This window comes from Motacilla alba, chromosome 1A, assembly GCF_015832195.1.
Source record: "Motacilla alba alba isolate MOTALB_02 chromosome 1A, Motacilla_alba_V1.0_pri, whole genome shotgun sequence".
NCBI classification, from domain to species: domain Eukaryota; kingdom Metazoa; phylum Chordata; class Aves; order Passeriformes; family Motacillidae; genus Motacilla; species Motacilla alba.
In genome coordinates, this window is record NC_052031.1 from 6,932,527 (window position 1) to 6,953,846 (window position 21,320).

A 21,320-nucleotide genomic window follows, 5' to 3' on the forward strand; every position below is an offset into this window, starting at 1 on the left:
TGCTCATAAATATTCCCCTGTCAAAACCAGAAAATAATTAACAGCCAAACAGTTATTTCTAAATGTGTGTCTAAGTGTGTTTCTAAAAGCCACACTAGCCTTACTAACCAGTAACACCCATATGGATGTCACTACTTTCCTATTTTAACAGTGCATTCCAGAGGTGTGTCCTGGCAGACAGGAGTTGCAGGGGTTGACTTACTATGAGAACTAATCAAGTGATACTTTAAAAAGCAAAACTTTTAAAAAGCAAAACTTTAAAAAAGCTGAATTCAAATGCCACCTTCATGATACACGGATGCCATACACTTTGGAAGACTTGTGTTTGTTAGAAATGTGGAAACCTTTTTTCTGCCATTTCCTCCCCAGTGAGCTTTCCTTGTCTTTGCAGTGCAATCTGGACACCTGTGGTGGAGCACTACCTCCAATTTCTTCCTCAGCCTTCTCTCTAGCTGAGTGTTTCTTTGACTGTGATCTCCTGGAGATTGTGTGCTGTTTGGAAAGGTGAATGAGAAAGTGAAAGCCCAGAGTGGCTTAAATTGACTAAATTCAGGAGATGGGCCCATCCTCAATGTGAGGGTTGTAGGGAGGAGCAGTTTGCAATCCTTAGCAGCAATACTAACACGTCTGATAGAACACCTGGAGGTGCCTGTAGATGTGACAAGCTGGAGGAACCTGTAAGCAAAGTAGATGTGGGGGCAAAGAATGGGGAATTGGGTGGGTTAATCCTTCCCAAAAAGTTAAGGACTGCTTTAATAAAAGAAGAAAAGACAGACTGGGAATAGAGCTCCCTTTGCCAGAAGCAGACATACTTAGTCATGGTGTAAAGGCAATTTTATCCAATTTCTTTTTTGGTATAGTGTTCTGAAGATGAATAAAAGAAACCATGTACTCATCTGAAAAGGGTTTCCAAGAATCATCTGTGCCCTTGTTACTTGAAATGAGTTCTGCAGTCTTGGTCAGCTGCAAGGCATCAGTTCTGCCTCCTGTGTGCAAGTGAAAGCATATGCTGGCTGAACTGGGGGTTTCCCCTGTTCTAATATCAAATAGATAAGTGAAACTGGATGCCCATAAAGATATGACCTGAAAACAACTAAATGTAAATTGAATACAACCACTGAGAGCAGTCCAAACTATTCTGATCCGTTTTACCACTTTGGCAAATAGATGACATCTGGGTTATTTGAGTGAAACTGGGTTATTTGAGCTGCCTTCAATAATCTGTCTGTAGGTTGACAGTTGGCTTGCAGCAGATAAAGCTGAGCAATCACTTAACCAGCTAGAAATTGGAATGAAACACCTCATGTATGTTTTAAGCTTCTATCTCTATTGCTTACAAGGCTCTTACGAATGTTCCAAGATTTTGAATAACTTCTAGGTTTCCCTTTCCAGTCTTGACTTCATGTAGGAAATTACTTCAAATTTGTGGTTAACTCTGTGGGGTTGTTCCAGAGGTCTGCAGAAACCTGGATCTAGGGAAAATGTGGGTAATGCTATTGCTTCCAGACCCAAGCTCAGTTGCTGGGGGCTCTGAAGACTCTGAAAATGGTTTTGTGAGAGCTTAAAGGCCTGACTACAGCCCTGACAGCAAATATCATATTTATTAATCACACGAGAGACAGAAATACACAGGCATAGTGGTACCAAACCAGCAGGACTGCCCTGAAAAGCAAAACAGGAGCAGTAGAAAACAAATAGTCAAGCTTTGGATTTATAGCAATGATCTAATTGACTCTAATGAGTGAAGTAATGCCATGTATGATAAACTGATAATTTGAAATACAGCTGGAAAAGCACACATTTCACTGTATTAAAAATATCTTATACAGTGATGTCATCTAAGGGATCATTGCATGGATGAGGGACTGGCACAGGGAAGGAATTGTCTGCTTTCACAACACAGTTAAACAGTTTCCACACTCTCAGGGCTCCTCAGAACGGTGGTAGCTTGGAGAAATCCTTTTGCAGTGTGGAGGAACAGTTTCCACTACGTGATCCAAGGATGAGATCTCCCACTATGAGCTTTCATGAGCACCATGAGTTTGTCCAGCAAGTGGAGCTCCAGCTCCTCACCCTAGGGCCAAGGAGCACGTGTGAATGGAGACAGTCAGAGGATGAGAGATCCACAACGAAGCAAGCAGGGACCATAGCGAATTGCCAGCACAGATATTGCCTCAGGAGGGTGTTCTGAGGAACAGAGGAGCTTTGAACTGTGTCCAGTCAAGACCTGACCCAGCCATCTCAACAATCTGTGCCCCTCAGAAAATGCTGCCCTGATCTCAAGGCAAAGAGGAGTCAGATTTGCCATCCTGGAGGTCAGGCAAGAAGCAAGAGTGGATCTCTTCATGAGGTGTCAGTGAAAGAAAAAAGATACCACCTCTTCTTATAGATTAGAAGGTTTTGTAATCCCTTCAAAAAGAGAAATCTCAAGTGGATGGATGGCACCAAAGATTTTTTTCTTCTTTCCTTTTTTTTTGGGAGATATTGGTGAATGTCCTCAAAAAACCAGAACCAACATAACTACATATTTGCATGCATACAGTAACTCTTTTGGGAGATGCAGTACTCTGGAAATTGCCACTTCTTGTCCGTAGGAGAAGACAAAGTCCTGATCACAGAGGGATTTACATTGCAGGATGCTTTGATTGGGAGGCAAGAGAGCACAGAACCAGAAGTATTGGAAAAAGAGCAATTGTGGAAAGTTAAATCATCAGTAGTGAACTTTTAGGCCACTTTTAGAGGAACAGCATTACTTTCCAACCTTGCCAAAGTTGTTTCACCAACATAAAATAATCAGCTGCTTCTTTGTCCCTTTTACCCCTCCCTGACACCTTAGTTATTTGTTTTTAAAAACTGGGGGATCTTTGGCCTAAGAGTCACCTGAAAGTAACTGCATCTTTTTCACAAATACTGTGTGTGAGTTGGCTTTCCTCCTTCCTTTTGGACTGTCTCTAATTGAGATATAATGTCTATCATGGTTTAATCTCCAGTGGTGCACAGGCTCTCACTCTTCCCAAGCCACAGAGGGATGTGGGAGAGAATCAGAAGAGTGAAAGTGAGAAGACTTCTGGATTGAAAGACAGTTCAATGGGACAGCAAAGGAAAATAATAATAACAACAACAACAACAACAACAACAACAACAACTTCTTCTTCTTCTTCTTCTTAATTATAATGATAACCTAATATACAAAACAAGTGATGCACAATGCAATTGCTCACCACCTGCTGAGCAATGTCCAGCCAGTTCCTGAGCAGCAGCCCCCATCCAACCTTCCCCCACTTTATATACTTTATATATTTTATTCCATAAAATATGGAATATCCTTCTGGTCAGCTGGGGCCAGCTGTCCTGGCTGCCTTGTGTCCCCCAGTCTCACTGCTGGCAGGATATGAGAAACTGAAAAGTCTTTGACTCAGTATAAACTCTGGTTAGCAAAAACTAAAGCATCAGTGCATTATCAGTTATTCTCATACCTGATCCAAACCACAGAACTGCAAGAGGTACTAGGAAGAAAATTACCTGTATCCCTGCCAAAACCAGGCCAGTGTCAGACTGGAGCAGGAAATGAAGCTAGGTCTAAGGTTGTGTGTACTCTAGAGTAAATGAGGGGGCAGCTGGCACTCTGATACAAGCATCTGGATTCCTTTACCATAAAGTCCACTACAGACTATTCCTACAGCCTCCCAAATTATGCCCTTACCCAAATGTGGGCACATTCCCCCAGGACTCATAGAGAGACATTCTTGGATGCTGTCACCATCAGATGTGATATAATTTCCTTTTAGAGAGCTCTGAGAAGCGTAGGAGGGCTGTTCCTGCTTCCTCATTGCAAAGCAATTGCATTCAAGCCTGAGGTAAAGCAGTGCACGACTTCTAAATCCAGAGCCCTCCAGCCTGGGGTTAAACAACCCCTGTACACCACCGTGCCATTTTCTACAAGGAAGAGACTCAGGTTATCTAAAGTGGGTGAAAAGCCAGCTCTCAAAAACAGCTACTGAAGCAATGGAGCTTACAGTGGGGAAAGACAAGGAAGAAATCTTTGAGGACCTGAAGGGGAAAAAAAAAAAATCTGAGAGGACTTCTTACTCATTCTTCAAAGCTTTTCTGGTTTCCTGGACCCTTTGGACTTTACAAGCCACAAAGTGGAAATAGCTGAAGAAAATCAGGTAAATAAGGAAAACAAGAGATTTCTTAATGTTGCTACCTGTGTCACAAATGCTGAGAGGCTGATGACAAAAGCATTTAGCTCTGGGACGTGCACTCTAAGGAGCTCAGTCCCTGCCAGCTGCCTCGGTCCTCGAGGCTTGAAGGAAGCAGTACCAGATATCACAGGCATCCCACCTTCCTACAAGGCATTTGTACCATGTGGCTGGCCAGTAACCAGTCTCATCGGATCATCTAGGTTGGAAAAGACCTCTAAAAGCATCAATTCCAATCATTAACCCTCCCTATAACCATGTCCCCATGTCCCACACCTACACATCTTTTAAACACCCCCTGGAATGGTGCTCCACCACTTCCCTGGACAGCCCGTCCCAGTGCTTGACAGCCCTTTTGGGGAAGAAATCTTTCCTGAGGCCATGATTTATCTGGTATTAGCTGTCATCTGCAAGCAAGGCCCATCGCACGAGGCACTGCACAAACACAGTCAGAGATACTTTTCCCCAAAGATTTTTCAAACTAAACAGAGAAGACAGCTGAAAATTGCACGCAGACTCTCTTTAAAGAACCTGTCAAGCACCCTTTTGTAAAACCAGCTGTACTAAAACGGGGAAAGACCCCTGTAAAAATCATATTCCACCTCTTTTGCTACATTCCTTGATACAAAGCAGCTGTATTTTGGCTCTGTCTAATAATTACTGTCATTATACTGTCTGTGTATCACTTTAAATAATCTGCTTCCCACAACAGTAGATAGATACACTACATAGATAATGAAGAAACTACATAGATAATGAAGAAACCTTTCCTGATATCCAATCCAAAGGTCTCCTGGCCCAGCCTGAGGCCGTCTCCTCTCGGCTGCCACTTGTCACCGGGAGAAGGGGCTGACACGGCCCCATCCCGCCGCTCCTCCCAGCCACCAGGGGACGCTGCGCGGCGGCGCGGCCTCCCCGGAAGTGACGGTGTTGTTTTCCTGTGGCACTTCTCGAGGCCGCCATGGACATCCTGAAGCGGGAGATCAGCAGGAAGCGCCAGCAGCTGGAGGAGAAGGAGCTCCTGGGGGTGAGGGCGGCTGGCGTGGACAGCAGGAGCCGCCCGGGGTGTGGGCCCGGGGGAGGGCGGCGGGGGTGAGGCGGGAGCGGCCCGGGATGGGCCGGGGAAGCGGGCGCGGAGCGGCCCAGGGCCGGGATTGCCACAGCCGGGATGAGCCAGGATGGGATCGGGCCGGGGCCAGGAGGAGATTGGGGGCAGGGGTGCAGCCTGGCTTCAGCCTCGCTGTGTTCCATGGGATTTGGGGTTGGTTTCGTTTATTTCGGGCACCGGGAGATGTGAAAAGTCAGTGCGAGCTTTGGTGAACAGTGTGGTTTCTTTCCTCCCCACAGCCGCGTTCTGCCCGTAGCCGGGCTGCGTGTGAGGGGTGTGTGCCCAAAAACCCCATACCCGTGGGCAGGGTGTGACATTGTGGGTGTGTGCCTGAAAACCCCATATCCGGGCAGGGTCTGACAGTGTGTGTGTGCCCCAAAACCCCATATCCGGGCAGGGTCTGACTGTGTGTGTGTGCCTGAAAACCCCATATCCAGGCAGGGTCTGACAGTGTGTGTGTGCCTGAAAACCCCATATCCAGGCAAAACCCCATATCCAGGGGGTGTGAGCTTTGTGTGTGTGTGCCTGAAAACCCCATACCCGGGCAGGGTGTGAGCACTGTTTGTGTGCCTAAAAACCCCATATCCAGGCAAGGTCTGGGCAGGGTGTGTACCTAAAAACCCCACAGTACAGCAGAGCCCCTTTCAGGGGTGTCTAATGTTGAGTTTTGGCATCAGATGCTGAGGGAGGGAGCTGCAGTCAGAGGCTGTTGTATGTCAGGCAAAGCATGAAGGAAGAAGTTGTAGTTTGTACTAATCAAGGAAAATGCTTTGGGGTGACCACATGTTCCAGCTGTTGTGTGTCTGGAATGTTTTTTCAGGCACATTTCTACAAAGCTCCTCCAAGCAAGCTTATGAAAATCTGTGTATAAAGTTGATCTCTCCCACCTCATTGATTTTATATCACACGATGTGTTTGGTATGATTCATCCAAACAGCCTGGGCCTGGTTGTGCACATCTGAAGTGAAGCTTTACATGACAAAAAACTTGGGTTTTCTAAAGTGCTGGCAAGCACGTTGTACTTTTAATTTTGCTTATACGTATATCCTGCAAAGTAACTCTATATTGCTGATTTCAGAGGTGCTTCCAGCTAGGCATCTCTGGGAAAGGATGTAGCTGAATTCATCAAGCCAAGTAAGAAAGTTTGAGCCATTTTTGCTCAACCATGCAGAGCTGTGAGCTGGTTACAACTCTCCTCTCTTTCAGGGCAATAAGAAGTATTTCAAACGCAGTGAGTTAGCTAAAAAGGAAGAGGAGGCCTACTTCCAGAGATGTGGCTACAAGGTATGGAAATTGTTCTTCCAGGACTTGGTGTGTTTATTTTGAAGTCTGCTTTTTTTTTTTTTTTTAATCAACAATATCAATGTTGTTAATGATAATTGTTGTTCTTTGTTCAATCTGTTAATGTTATACATTAGCCTGTAAATGAGAAGCCACCTGGAGAGGTATGACTTTCCAAAACCATTTTCAAAGCAGGAAAAGATATGCATGACATACAGCTACTTAAGTTTGTGTTATGGTTTGGCTTTTGTTTCTTTTTTTGTTTGTTTGTTTTTATCTGTGGAAAGCATGAAGTGGCTCGGGATCAAAGCTTGTCTTCCTTTCTTCTTAAATTGTGCTGTTAGGCATGAACATTGGATCTGATACAGCCACCTTCCTCCCCTATTGAGAAAAATGGATACATTTGGATAACTTTATCCGATCTTCATTGTCAAAATGTCCAGAAGAAATCAGTATGGGTGTGCATCAAAAAGATCTGCCAACTCTCCTAAATTTGTATTTGGGTTTTGGCCATTAACCACCCAGCACTGGAGCTGTGCAACAACAGCACTTATGTTCTTGCTGGCAAAATATTAGAAACAATTGGTAACCTGGGGTGCTTTTTGCAACAAATGGGTGATCTGGAAGGCTTTATCTGCCTTGTCATGGTGTCAGGGCAAGAGTTTCCTGAAATGGAAAGAATGTTGTTGTCTTTTACAAGTGTGTGTGCCTGCCTGCCTGCCTGACGGGGTGTCTGGGAGGGGGGATGCATTCCCTGGGGAGGACAGTTTCATAATCTCGTTTGCTGTTGAAGGGCACAAATGGGAGCTTTGTTTTCAAGTGACCTTTACCCAGTTAGTGACTTATTCTGAAACCTTGATCTGTTTGTGCACATTTGAGCATCAGTGCCAAAACGATTCTGGGAACGCGCAGCCTAAAGCCATGGGAAAGCTCTGTGAATCCAGCTGCTCTTCCCAGGGCAAATGGCTGCCTTTGGAGCATTAGCTTGAATTCTTCACAACCTGATGTGGATAAAGTGGGGTTACCTGTGCTGCTGCAGCCCCGGTTTGGGTGTGAAATGCAACCCTGACAATGGTTTTAAAATAAGTTACTTTGTTAAATTTAGTATCTTTTTAGAGCCTCCCAGATTTCTGCGTTGGTTCTTTACTCTGTTAATGAGACATGGAACACAGACTGATTTCCTTTTAAATGCAGGTGCTTTTTTTACTTTGCTTAGACTTAATAAGTTGGAATAATTTACTTGCTTTAAGAAAGCACTGAAACAAAGTAACAGTGGTAGAGATTCTGCTTATAACTTGGAGTCCAGCTGACAGAATGGATCAAATCTTTTCTTCCAGTGCTGCTACCTCTTTATGATTTCAAGAATGTTTGTAAGTTAAAATTTGTATGTATCCTTTTTCTCTGGGACTATATTTTTTAAAAAAATTACACCTTCTTCCATATTTTCTGTCCCCTGCCAATTCCTCCTTCCCTGCATTGATGGAAATTTTATTTCCCCCTCTCTTTATGTGTTAAACATTGATTTAATTGTCTTTCCCTTGTTCATTCCAAACATCTGTACTTGTAGGATTGATTTTTTTCTGTGCTTGCTAATACAGCATTGAATGTAGATTTGTACATCTGAAATTGCTGAATCTTGTAGCTGAAGCCCCGGGGTGGATCCTGCCAGCCACATGGAGTCACAGTGACACCTGAGCAAGGCTGGCACTGTGTCCTGAAAGAATAAAAAGCCTATTAAAAATAAAAATAAAAAAACTTCTGTCCATTACTTTCCTCAGATTGATCAACCCAAATACAGCTTGCCCATGCAGAGGGAATGCTGCAGGCTGCTCTAGCATTCTTTGGATTGTTTCCCTTTTAGCAAATACAGAAAGGAAATCAATTAAGAATAAGCAAGATATGAGTGAGCACTAAAGAGGTTTCCTTATTATAGGAATAATACCAGCAGCAGTCTGCTCCTGCTGTCAGAAGTGTTGAATTTGAGCTTATACAGGGAGCTGTAGTTACATGGCTGCTGTCTCAAAGTTACTTTGATCAAGGAGTTGTTTTGCATTATTAAAATACTGAATAATGAAGAAGGAATGCTCTCTTTGATTCAGAGACCTTCTTTTAGACTAAGAGGAGTTGTTAAAGATATCCTGTTCCTATGAGGAGTTGTGTCTTTTTTGTTTTGTTGTTTTTTTTACCTGTAAGAATCTGGCAGGGTTGTTAGAGAGGTTCATTACCTGAAACAAGGCTGGAGAGCTGCATTTCCTCTCAAAACCCATCAGAAACCGTGGCTCACTGCTAACTGTGCTCAGCTTGCTGAAGCTGCAGGTAATGAACACTGTAACTGACCCTGACCCTGGAGGAGGCAGCTCCACTCTCACCCTGCTCTGGGGTTTTCCTTCCTCTCCTTCTGTGCATGTGCTGGGAGCTGGATGAGGAAGTGAAGCAGGCTGGGAACAGTACCAGTATTTGTGTTTGTCAGAGTGTTTTCTTTTTAATAATTTCCCCCTTTCTGGTTCATCACACATTGATGCAAATGGTCATGCATGGGTAGGAAGGATGGAACAGGGGCAGGAATCAACAGGCAGAGGGTGGTTTTGTTATTTTTGGCACCAGTGCTGACATCTGCCTGCTCTAGTGACAGCCAAACTTCAGCGATTGTCCTTTCTGTTTGCTGGAGAGAGTGCTTCCTGCAACCTGCAGAAGTGTTAGAAGTGTTTTATTGTTTTGTGAGATGCAATTATGGACCATAAAACTATGAAACTAAAGGTTTATATTGTCATACTAAGGTCTGTGTTCCAGAGTTCTGTACCTTGCCATCGTTTCACGTTAATATGTGGGTTTGTTTCCATTGCACATGAGTAACTTTGTCTGTCAAATGTAGGTACAGCAGCAGGAAGAGGAGGAGAAACCACTGGCTACATCAAATCCAGTGCTGGAACTCGAACTGGCAGAGGAAAAGTTACCAATGACTCTTTCCAGACAGGAGGTAAAATGAAAAACCATAAACTGACTCCTCGAGTTTACAGCAAATGCACCTGAAATTTCTTGTTAGGGCGGTTTCATCCAGTGAACTGTACTTTTCATGGCAGTTTTATTTATTAATAAGCTTCCATTTTTGCAGTCAGCAGTTAATGATCATCTTTGCTTATCAGGGCTCTGCTGTCCAGTTGAATGCATAGGGAGGTGCAGATGTAGAGCCTCTCTGTCACAGGGATTTACACAGATGTTTTATAGCATTTTACAGCTCTTTCAGAGAGATACCCTGAATATCAGCATTATTCTTGGATAGCACTGAAGATAGCATGCTGACTTTTCCCAAGATTTACTTTTCCCTGAGCTTCTTTTCTTTGTAACTTGTTGGTCTGAGCACAAATTTGAAGATCAAGTTGTGGAAGTTCACCTTAGCCTCTAGAAGAAACAGTCCTAAAGCCAGAGCAGCTGGGATGTTCTTTGCCTTTTCTAAAGATAAAAATGCCTATGTGGATTTAAGTTCACCAACAGATCCACACCCCAAAGCTGAAGCAGGAAGTTCAGAAGTACAGAATACACTCTAATTTTGGAAATACTTAAATTCACAGCTGAGGTCATCCGAGCATGTCACACCGCCCCTTAACTGGTCAGGATATTCAGGTTTTTGCAGGACTCGTAATGGGGGTTGTTGGTTTTCTGTTTGGTTTGAGGTTTGAATCAAGTTGAGGGAGGCTTTTTCATTTCTGTTATATCTACTTATAAAGTAACTGTCCCATTAGATTTTGGGACTTGATATTTCCCAAATGCTTAACGTGGGGGTTTTCAGCAGATCGTCTCGTAGCTGTGCTGGGACAACCTGCAGCCCAGTTTGTATTTGTATTGCCAAGACAAATAGGTGAGTGAGATTATTGTCAAGTTCCTTTGTGATTTTGAAAGTGGTTTTTAAGCTCTGCCAGAGGGATGATTTTTGTGTATTTGTTTGAACAAGTCAGAGCAGGAGGAAGTTTGGCTGTATCAAACAGCCTGGGATTTTATGCAAAAATTGGATCAGTAATATCTGGAATGACCTTTCACTGAAATACCGTGGGAATTTTATATTTAGATTGTAAAGTGTCTGGAACATTTTTTGACTGCTTAAAATATTGCCATTTCCTCTCCAGTCCAGCTCAGCTTGTTATTCTAAGCAAAGTAAATAAATCTGTCATTCTGGATTTTATTTTGCTTCCTTTATGCTTCAGGGAGTGCTTTGATTCTTTTCAGGTTATCAGGAGGTTACGAGAGAGGGGAGAGCCCATCAGGCTGTTTGGAGAAACAGATTATGATGCATTTCAACGTCTGAGGAAGATAGAAATTCTTGCACCTGAAGTGAACAAGGTAAGCCTGGCTCTTAGTTACTTATTCATGGTATAAATAACCCTAGAAAAGTCACTGAAAATAATTTCCAGTAACTGTTAATTTTCAGGAGGAGGGGGCAAGAGACAGCAAAGAGAATATGGGCTCTTGTGTTTTTGTTTTTGTTTGCTTTTTGGTTTTGGGTTTTTTTTTAAATTTTTTTTTAATTTTTGTTTTATTTTGTTTTGTTTTGTTTTTTCCCGAGGAACTATGTTAAATATCAGAGTTTTGTGCACAATTGCAATTAAGTTACAGAGTTCAGCCCTGGAAACTTATCAGGCCTTTGTCATTTGGAAAGGGGCCATCAGGTGGCATTAATACCCCAGCTTGTTCTGCCCCTGCTTTTTAATGAGCAGAGAACAGTTATTTACTGTTAAAATAATCCTCTGTTTGTGATTATGTGCACCCTGAGGAGGAACAGCTAAGTAAGAGCAGGACTGCATACTGTCTCTCTGGGATATAAATGATTTTTCAAATCCTTGGATTCCAGAGCTATAACTTGTTACGGAAGTATCATTTTCCCCCCTTCCCTTTGAAGTAGCCATCAGCTCAAAAACTGACTTGAAGATATAATTAATGTATTCATTTTGTCTTAAGGAATGATCAGTTAAGTGAGGAGATACAATTGAGGTTTGTTTTGCATTCACTGTTAACCAAATTTACAGCCTTACTAACAGAGTGACAATTTGCATTTTATTCCCTCATTTGTGGCAAACTGAATTGTTTTAAATGTCTTTCCTGGGGCTGCCCATAAAAGGAAAGCCCTTTCCTCTCCTAGTCTTTAAAATAAAAAGAAACAGATCTAGAAATAAAAGCTCTGCTAATGAAAGCTTCCCCTCCAGTGACATTGATGACAGGAGCAGGATTAGGAAATGGAGAGCCCATAAATAGGGTTGTGCTGGATTTTTGTTTCATGTTTCAGACACTCCTCCTGCTGTCTAGGGGGATTCTGCATGTTGCTTAGTCAATCAGCCTTGTGGTTCAGACATTTTTAGAATAACTAAATGATTAATAGAAATGCTCCAGACAGCTAAAGTATGATGATGGAAGAGGGGAAGTAACTGGGAATATCCAGTCCCTGTGGAGTGGCTGAATTTATCTGAGGGTAAGAAATGTCATACTCCTTTATAGAGCTGTATATTTTATGTCTCAAGATGAGAAGGCAAATCTTCAACTGTGGTTAAGATGAGTTTTGTGTTCTATTTGAAAGAACCTTTTAACTTTATATATGGTTTTAAACTGATTCTGCTTTTTTTAGTCACCTCTTCGAAAGTTGAGGGTTTTAAGCAGTGAATATATAATAAAACATTCTGCTCTGTTTAAATAATTTGTAATAAAAGGAAACAACATTATTGTTTTATGTCTGGCAGTGAAGGAGTGAGACTTATTTACAGCTTTTTTTCAGGGCAGATGTGAAGACTTGTAGAGCTGATGATGGTTATGGTCTGGTTTTCATTTGTTTTGGGGTGGTTCAGTATATTGCTTGGAGCAAATGACTTGAAGAAAGCCCTAGAGGCTGATTCTGTTCTCCAGGCTTTTTTTTTTTGGTGAAAATACTGTAAAAAGTATTTTTCGTAGGGATGAGCGCTTGAGAAGTTCATGCACCTGCTTTTTTGTTAAGTGCTGAAGCAGAAACTGTTGTTGGAGTTCAGTTAAATTCAAACAACACTAAACCCTTATGTGTGCTTTTACAGAATTTGCACCTTAAACAGAAGTTAGATGCTCACAGTGACAGTACTGAATTGCTTTTATTTACTTGAGGGTTTTTTTATAAACCAGTCTTTTTTTTTTTCCCCTAGGGCCTGAGAAATGACCTGAAGGCTGCTTTGGATAAGATTGATCAGCAGTATCTGAATGAAATTGTGGGTGGCCAAGAAGCAGGAGATGATGACTCCCAGAATGACCTGAAAGTCCATGAGGAGAATACTACTATTGAAGAATTAGAGGTATGGGATAGGTCATAACTAAGGGGTGTTAGATGTAGTGTGTTGCTCTGAGGAAGCTTCAGGATTGTTTAGACAAAGTTGTCTTCTTTTCAATAGCTGACTTAGGCATTTTGAAGTATTCTTAAGGAGAAAATTTCACTTTCCAAGCCTGGAGTTGCACTGTAGGTGCCTGCAAGAGTCAAGTGAAAACTCAAGTGGCCTTTGTTTACAGCACTTCATCCCAAAGGGGACAGGTGTTGCCTGCAAAGACAGTGATGCAGTAAAGATTCATTCTCCAGGATTTCAGAAGTAGAGAATTTAATTCCAATACATTACCTGGTCATAAATGCCAAAGCCTTTTGAGAGGGTAATAAGGTCCAATTAACAAGTACCAATTAATTTTCCCTATACAAGGAAGAAGGACTCTGAAAAATAAACACACAGAAAGAATGTTTGATGTGAAAACATCTAGGACAAGAAAAGAAAAAGGCATCAGAAGGAGGCGGACCACAGGAAATATAAGACATAATGTGTCCCAAAAACTTGAGTGCAAATGGCTGCTCTGTTCTGAAAGAATCCTGTGGTGTTTGTGTGAGTGAGTGGAGAGTGAGTGCCAGGAAATGCATTCAGCACCTGGTATTTCAGGATAATAGTTTTGCAAAGCACATTAACTTGAGCTGAAGACTTTTACCCTTAATCTTCAAAACTCTTTGCAGGAGTTAATCTTCATAACATCCTTTCAAAAGTGTATTTAAGAAATAATACGATTTATAACTGAAAGCTGAACTGAATACATTATTATTGAGAAATAGTCTGGGTTTTTTATTATGGTGCCAGGGGTTCTGGTTTAAAATAACTGCACTACCAGAGTGGATAGCAGCAGTTGTATTGGACCTGAATTTTATTGATATTTATTACTTCTCAAAAAAACCCTTTTTGTGGTAGCAGGGCAGGCTTGGTTTGAGCCATGCAAACAATCTTTTTCTAAAAAGTTTGAAAACATGGTGTCTTAATTTTATATTACTTTAGCTGCATTGCCTTGAGCATAAAGGCTTACATTGAATTTGACTCCAAATCTAGGAGATTTTTAAAAATAAAACTCACTTTGGAAACATGAGGGCAATGGAAATAGATTATAAATCCAACTATACCTACTGGAAAATGTTTATAAAACTTACTGTTAGTATTTACAGTTTTGAGGTTTTGGCAGGATGGTAAAGTATTGGAGCATACAGCTGGGCTTTTTCTGTGGTTTGTTGCTTGGTTTTGGGTTTTTTAAAAAATTTGTTCCCTCAAATTCACAGTTGCAATTAAATGATAAAAAGCCCCAGTACATTAGAGAATTGAAATAGCAAAATAATTAGGTTAATTGATGGCTTTGGGGATCTCAAAAAATGCAGTGCACCCACAGTTCCCCTTAATACAGTGCTGTCAGACAGGTGCTAATTATGCCAATAATTTAGTAGTTAATGACTGAAGAATTACTGTTGCATTGGCTTTCCAGAAATAATCATATTACCATTGTGATGTAAATGTTTTTAATAGATCAGTGAATTTCAGTAGCATTTGTAGCAGTTTCATGACCAGTGTTTGGGATTATCTTGTGGAATTTATTGCAGTTGGTGGTGCAGTGAACCATGCTCTGCTGAGGTGGTGCTGGCAGACTAGACAGAGTAGAAATAATGGCCCTTTTTTCCCCTCTGTTCCAGGCTTTGGGAGAATCCTTGGGACGGGGTGATGATCACTATGATATGGACATCATAACAAAGTTCTTGAAGGTAACAAACTCTAATTGTTCTCTAGTTGTGTCATATTATTACTGCCATGCAGATACATTTCAAGAATAGAAGGATGGGTTTCAGCTGCTTGAGAGGAAAATGTCACATGTTCTGTGTAAGATGTGGGTTTTTTGAAATGCTTGGCACTCCACAGCCTTTGTTAGTCACAACAGTTACTTGTGCCAAATGTGGGAAAGGGCTCTTGGGAGAGCAGCATTCTTCAAAATCTGGTCCTGCTTTTCCAGACAAAATAAATACGGTTTTGATTTTGATGTGATATTTGAGGCAGTTGTCTGTAGTTGCCTCTGTGTGCTACTGGGGCATCAGACCTTTGGAGGAGTTTCCTTGGAGCAGTGCAAGCTGAATTGGAATGTCACCTAATACTGCTAGTGAAATTAGAGAGTTTTTAAGGAAGTCCACAGGTTCGAGTGGATGGCAGGAAATTGTTTCCTTGTTTCCTGGCAAGAAACCTGTGTTGCCTCTCAGCTGAGTCAGCCAGTGCCTGTGGAACTGTTGTGGTAATTAAGTCACAGCAAGAGATGAAGCTTTAATTTGTGTGTGCACATTTAAGATAAGAGAGTTGTTCCTGTCCTTCCTTGCCTATCCCTCTGAAAAAGGTTTTACCTTAACTCAGATTTCTCCAAAAAAACCTCCCTTTGCCTCCCTTGCTTAGCCCTCTGTTGTGTCTGATATGCCGGGAAGTCACTAGATGGCACCACGACACAGATGTGCTTGCTCCCTGCAGTTCCTCCTGGGAGTTTGGGCCAAGGAGTTGAATGCCAGAGAGGACTACGTGAAACGGGGCGTGCAGGGGAAGCTGAACAGCGCCACTCAGAAACAGACCGAGTCCTACCTGCGGCCGCTCTTCAGGAAGCTCCGCAAAAGGGTGAACCACCTCTAAATGCCTCTTTGCTTTCCAAGTGCCAGCATCAGGGCCCTTTCCAGGAGAGGGGATAAGTGAATTGGTGACAGTTTCTGTGTCTGGAGCTCCTGACACCCAGCTCTGACTTGATCTCAATCAGTGGAATCAGCCCACTGGCTGCTTTTCCAGCTGTTTAAAGCAGCACCTGCTCCCTGGGTTGCAAACATGACAGAAAATTGAGGTTGCATTTTGCACTTTGCCATCAGCTACCAGGTGTAACCACTTAACCTCTCCTCTTTAGATCCTGCATCTGAATAATGAACATATTTTCCTTTGTGAAACTCCTCAAGCAAGGGTAGTTGCTAAACTTTGCATAAATGCTGAGTAAGATGATTTTCCTGAGCTGCTGTTCTGGAGTAAATATTTTCTTTCTTTCCCCTCTCTCCTGTAGACACTTCCTGCAGACATCAAAGAATCAATAACAGATATTATTAAATTTATGTTGCAAAGAGAATACGTGAAGGTACGTTTGTTTGTGCTTTTCCTTTTGTCATGTTCACGCTGTCTGATTGCAAAAGGTTGAGTTTATTGCTTCAGCATTCCCTTTTTTTTTTTTTTTTTAATTTTTAAGATGCATAGCTGGAAATACAACATCTATCCCAACAAAATGAAAAATGGCTGTGAAATGTCAGGCTCTAGTTTTATCCACAGCCCAACAGAAGATCTTCTGAGGTTCATGAAACTGCAGAGCTTTGTAAACATGAAGAAAATTTTTCTCAGAGATGGGTACATTAAGTTGCAGAGGCATTCCTCAAGGGGAAACCTGATGTTCTAAGGCTAAATGAAGGTATTGAATAGTAATAGGGTGTTGATGATTAATTAATTAGGAATTAATTGAGGCAAACTGAGTTATTGAATATGAGGCACTGTCCCTTTCTTTGTCTACACTTGTGGCCTGGTAAGGTTGAGGTGAGTTAATGAGGAGATTTTTTGGAAGAAGTCTGCTCACTGCAAGAGGCAGAAGTACTTTGGGACACAAGATCAAAGACAGTATTAGGTTTTATTTGTAGCTGCCTTCAGAAGTGAAACTGAAATACCAATAGCATTTGCTGAAGCAGCTTGTATATGCAGAGAAAACTGAGCTGTCTTTTGCCTTTAAATTTTTAGTATTTCTTACTATTCTTGTGAGGATTTGGCATAATTTGTCAAGTAAGCAAGCAAACCTGCTTTTGATGCTGAAAAAAACTTTATATGGCCTAAGGCAAATTTAATCCAAATCATTTGGAAGCAGAACTGAACATGTGGGATGTATGATAGTGGGATTTTATTTTGAAGCATTTTTTTTCTCTTGGTTGTCATCATTATGTGGAAATTCCCTTTCCAATACCTTCTCAAACTAATAAGCATGCAGGAATGTGGGGTATCTCTGGGTTAATCAGCAGTGCTGCTCCCTCCTGGAGGTACTCTTGCCTTTTAGTAAACTTCACAGAGATTTTGGATGACTTGAGTACACATTTGGATGTTTTGTTGGGGTTTTTTTTGCTTTTTTACATTAGGCTAATACTTTTACAGATAAATCCTTTTCAATTTTACTTTCTGGAAGACTTGCCTCTTTTTGCCTGCTCTGGTCTTCTGTCACTTTTTGCCTGCTGCTTTCTTTGTGAACCCTGGTGAACACTGTCAGCACAAACTCTTGCTGCTTTGTTAGTTGAAAAGTTTGGGAGATTTTAATTTTGAAATCAACATGTTGACAGCAGGCAAATGCCAGAATGCAAGTTGTCCACTCAGCCTTAATTAACCCTGTTGTGACAGTCCTGCGAGGGTCTTTAATTGCCTGTTCACACACTGTTTCATCACAAAATATCACAAATCACAAAATATTTAAGTCAGCAAGTTGGTATTTGACTAAGACTGTTCAGATTCTGCCTCGTGCAGGTGATGACTAAGCTCTGTCCTCTCTTCAGATTTGCTTTTGGGTCTGTCTGCCACCCCTTCCTTGTTCATTATTCACCTCCCAGTTTGTACAGTGCTAGCTGGAAAGAATCTGCACCCACGGGTCATGATTGCTGCTTCTTATTGTCCTGTTTCTGAATAGGAGGTGATAAATGAACTCTTTATCAGCGAGTTGTAGCTGCTCTCTAATAGAGAAGGAATGTCCTGTTCCACGTCCTTCAGGATTTTTCTGTAATTGTATCTGTCACTTGCTGGTTCTCAGTTGTTATGTTGGGTTTTTTTAAGCTCTGTATTTCTCTTCCTTTCTGCCTTTCTTTCTATTAATTTTCCCTTTGAGTTTTATCCCTGTTTTTCCCCAGGAATGTTGTCTGTTACAGCTTTAAAACAGGATCTGCACTCTTGATGGGGAAATTCCTGATTGATTTATTGCTGCTACTGCTCTGGCCTTAAGCATGGTCACAAATGTAACCTCATTTAACCAGAGATGGTTGAGTTGAAAATAATCCCAGTAAACCTTAGTTTTGGTCAAGATAAGCAGACTGCCTTCTCCAGTTCTTTCTTTTTCCATGAGGGAAAGTCTCTTATGAAGCTTCCCTCGGGGTCCCACGTGGGAAGGTGCGTGGTGCAGTTGGTTGTCACCGTGCAGTGCCAGCAGATCAGGGACACCGGAACGGGGTTTTGACTGCCCCTGGCAGCGCACAGATGCTTCGTGTGGTGCTGCTGCTGTGGTGCTCAGTGACGCCCTTCCCTCTGCAGGCCAACGATGCCTATCTGCAGATGGCCATTGGCAACGCCCCCTGGCCCATCGGCGTCACCATGGTCGGCATCCACGCGCGGACGGGCCGCGAGAAGATCTTCTCCAAGCACGTGGCCCACGTGCTCAACGATGAAACTCAAAGGAAATACATCCAGGTAATGGCAGCTTTGGACATCCAACAGGTCTGCTTGTGCAGGGGGACCTTTGAGAAACGTCCCTGGCAGGTGATGTGGTCAAAGGGTCCCAGAAATGGACAGGTTTAGTTTGTGTCAAGAATTTGTATATGTCTAATTAACAGTAGCTCATCTTGGACCTGGGGGCTCTTCAGTGCTGGGCCAGGAGCAGTCTGATGGGTTTTTCTGAGCTGCTGTGATCCTGCATGGACACCAAAGCAGCTGTCAAGACAGGCTTGATTCTCCTGAGGCCTCTCACCGCTTAGCTCGTGTTTTAAATATGCACAGATTTTAATACTGTAAAATTCAGTCCTACTGACTATTTCTGCAACTAGATAAATGCATTCATTAATGAGTTCAGGAATTTGGGCTCAAAATTCCTGGTTTAGTTCCTTCTGGGCATCTTCATACTCATGTGGACTTCTGGTTGTGGAAATAGTAGCAGTGCTGTTTTTCTACTCTGTCCTTTCAACACAGTGGGTGGACAGGTCTGAGGAAACAAGCCTTCTCTCCTGGTGTTCTTAAATGTGACAGTTGCAGTTTCATTGAGATAAAAAACCTTCTGTGTTAACTCTGAAGCCTCCGGAGCAGCATCATGGAGCTCAGAGCTCCTGGCAGGGGAGGTTTATAAATGTCTTCCTTCTTCAGCAGCAGGACTCCTGTTGCTTTTCAGCTGCAGATGTCTGCAAGGAAATTTCTTGCAAAATGCAGCTTCCCCTTCTGCTCTGAGTCTCTCTATATTTGGGCTGCAGATAGAACCTTTGGTTTCTCCTCAACTCTGGTTTTTAATAGCATAACCTGAAAAAATATCATTGTGAAGTCACAGGGGCCTCCAGACACTCACAGAGACAACAAATTAAATATGACCAATTATTTTGTAAGGTGAAAATTGGCATGAAAATTGGATTATGCATCTTCAGAGACAGGCTCCAGTTATGCTTGGAAGTATTTAATGGATGAAATAGTTTTAAACTAAATAATGTTGTTGTGGTCTGTGTTAATCCATGTGTCATAATGGTGAATAATTCCTAGAATCACAGAATGGTTTGTATTGAAAGAGACCTTCAAAGACTATCAAGTTCCAGCTCCCCTGGCAGGGGAGCTTCCAGACCAGGCTGCTCAGTAATTGGCTTTCTCTGTCCGTTTGCCACTCCTGGAGCAGAAGGATCTCTACTCTGGAGTGTTGCTTGGTCTTTCTTAGCATAGCACAACATTGTGGAAGATGTGTGTGAATTCCCCAGTTTGTCCCTTCTCTGCTTTTGGGGCTTCCTCTGTTGGCCAAGGAAATCCTTGAGTTCATGTTCCCACTGGGAATTTCATACCTCTGCTTCTAAATTACTCACCTCACTGCAGCACCAAGACAAAGTTGGCTTTAAACGTGTATGTTCTTCATCTTGATGGATATTGGATCTCTTGTTTGACAAGTTGGTTCAAACTGGAGCATGGGATATGTATTACCCGTGCTCCCAGCAGCTGCAGGAAGTGAACTTGTTCCTGATGGCAGCTCTCTGGAGTGAGAACATCCCAAACCAGGAGTCTTTATGGTGCTGGCACAGACTTTCCATACTTGCCTGCATTAGGAAGGCCAAAGCATCATCCTGGTGAATCATTTTTCCCTGAGTGAGGAGCTGCCTTCCATGAGGAGAGTCTCACGACAGGGACATGATTCTGCCATCTTGGAGTACAGTGTCACTGCTAAATTGCACTTCCACCACAGCAGCTGGCTTTCTTCTTTGTTAGACTTCTCTGTGTGACTTGAAAGAGAATAATCACAGGGTTCCTGTCATGTTGGTTTTTGGCAACTGATGCCTTGAAAGAACTGAAAAGTCCACATTCTGCCTTTCTCCTTGATTGCTTCAGTTTGCCTCTGTGATATCCTGTGTCCACAGTTCTCCTCCTGAGAAGTGTTTGGTTCTTGCCTTGGCTCTGCAGCTTGTTTTGAAATTGCCTTTTGCTCCTTAGAATTAATTTTGATATTCAGATTTATTGTAAATATCTTTAATTATGATATCATTTGTTCCCTTTGTGATAAAGAGGGATTAAAGAATTGCTGTGATCCTTCACTGTGAATCTTACAGGTGGGATCGAAACCTTTTTGATTATGCCACAAACTCCTCTACTATTGAAGAGAACCTCAAACTTTAAACAAAATAACTCCCAAAATAAAAATCCCAACCTCAAAATAATAATAAAAGTCTTTTCTTTTTAATTCTTCTTGTTAAGCTTAATAACAAATTTGTTCAACAGCTGCAGCCTTATTACAGAATTGTCCTTGTTTTGTTAATTCCTAGGGGCTGAAGAGGCTCATGACCATTTGCCAGAAGCACTTCCCGACAGACCCATCCAAATGTGTGGAGTACAACGCGCTGTGAGCCTCTGCGGGCTCAGGGAGGGACTCACATTTGGGGCTCCAGCACTCAGAGGATGGAAGACTTTGAGCCTGGACACCAACAAGACCTCAGGGTGGGCTTTGCAGAAAAAAAAAAAAGCAGAAAGGAGGTTTTTTTTTTATTTTTTTACAGCTTCCTTTTTTCAAGCCCCACTTATTTAGGTTGATTTTGAAATCTCTGCTTTCTGTTGAACACATCCAATGTACAGCAGAGGGATGGGTGTTGAAGAGTTTGAGACCAAGACAATGACCAAGGGTCAAGGCACATGACAACTGCTTTTATTTCAGTTTGTTATTCGGGGAACTGTGCAGATTGAAGTGATTCCCATATTTTAGAGCTTTAGGTGAGTCTCAGCCCTGCAAGGAGCATATGTGGAGCTTTTTTTGGCTGCTTTTGCATTGGAGACTGATGTGGGGATGTGATTAGAGGGAAGCAGTTGAATCTGAATCTTGGTTATTTCTGTAAATATAAAGACTTTATTGGCTAATCTTTCATGTGGTATTTATCAGGAATAAAAAAAAAGTTTATATATTTCTCA

At 42.1% G+C, this 21,320-nt stretch overlaps 1 protein-coding gene across 2 annotated transcripts; it reads left to right on the forward strand.

The window, feature by feature from the left end:
* Positions 1-5,091: 5,091 nt before the first annotated feature.
* PRPF18 (pre-mRNA processing factor 18) lies at positions 5,092-21,320 on the forward strand. 2 transcript variants are annotated; one of them, XM_038154027.1, is made up of 11 exons: positions 5,092-5,229; positions 6,517-6,594; positions 6,729-6,755; positions 9,464-9,568; positions 10,813-10,926; positions 12,744-12,890; positions 14,579-14,647; positions 15,393-15,533; positions 15,961-16,032; positions 18,219-18,374; positions 20,684-21,320. In XM_038154027.1, the coding sequence occupies exons 1-11, from the start codon at positions 5,164-5,166 to the stop codon at positions 20,762-20,764; spliced, it is 1,056 nt and encodes a 351-aa protein (XP_038009955.1). In that variant the 5' UTR covers positions 5,092-5,163; the 3' UTR covers positions 20,765-21,320. The 2 variants fall into 2 exon arrangements, with proteins under 2 accessions (XP_038009955.1, XP_038009956.1); XM_038154028.1 differs by lacking the exon at positions 6,729-6,755.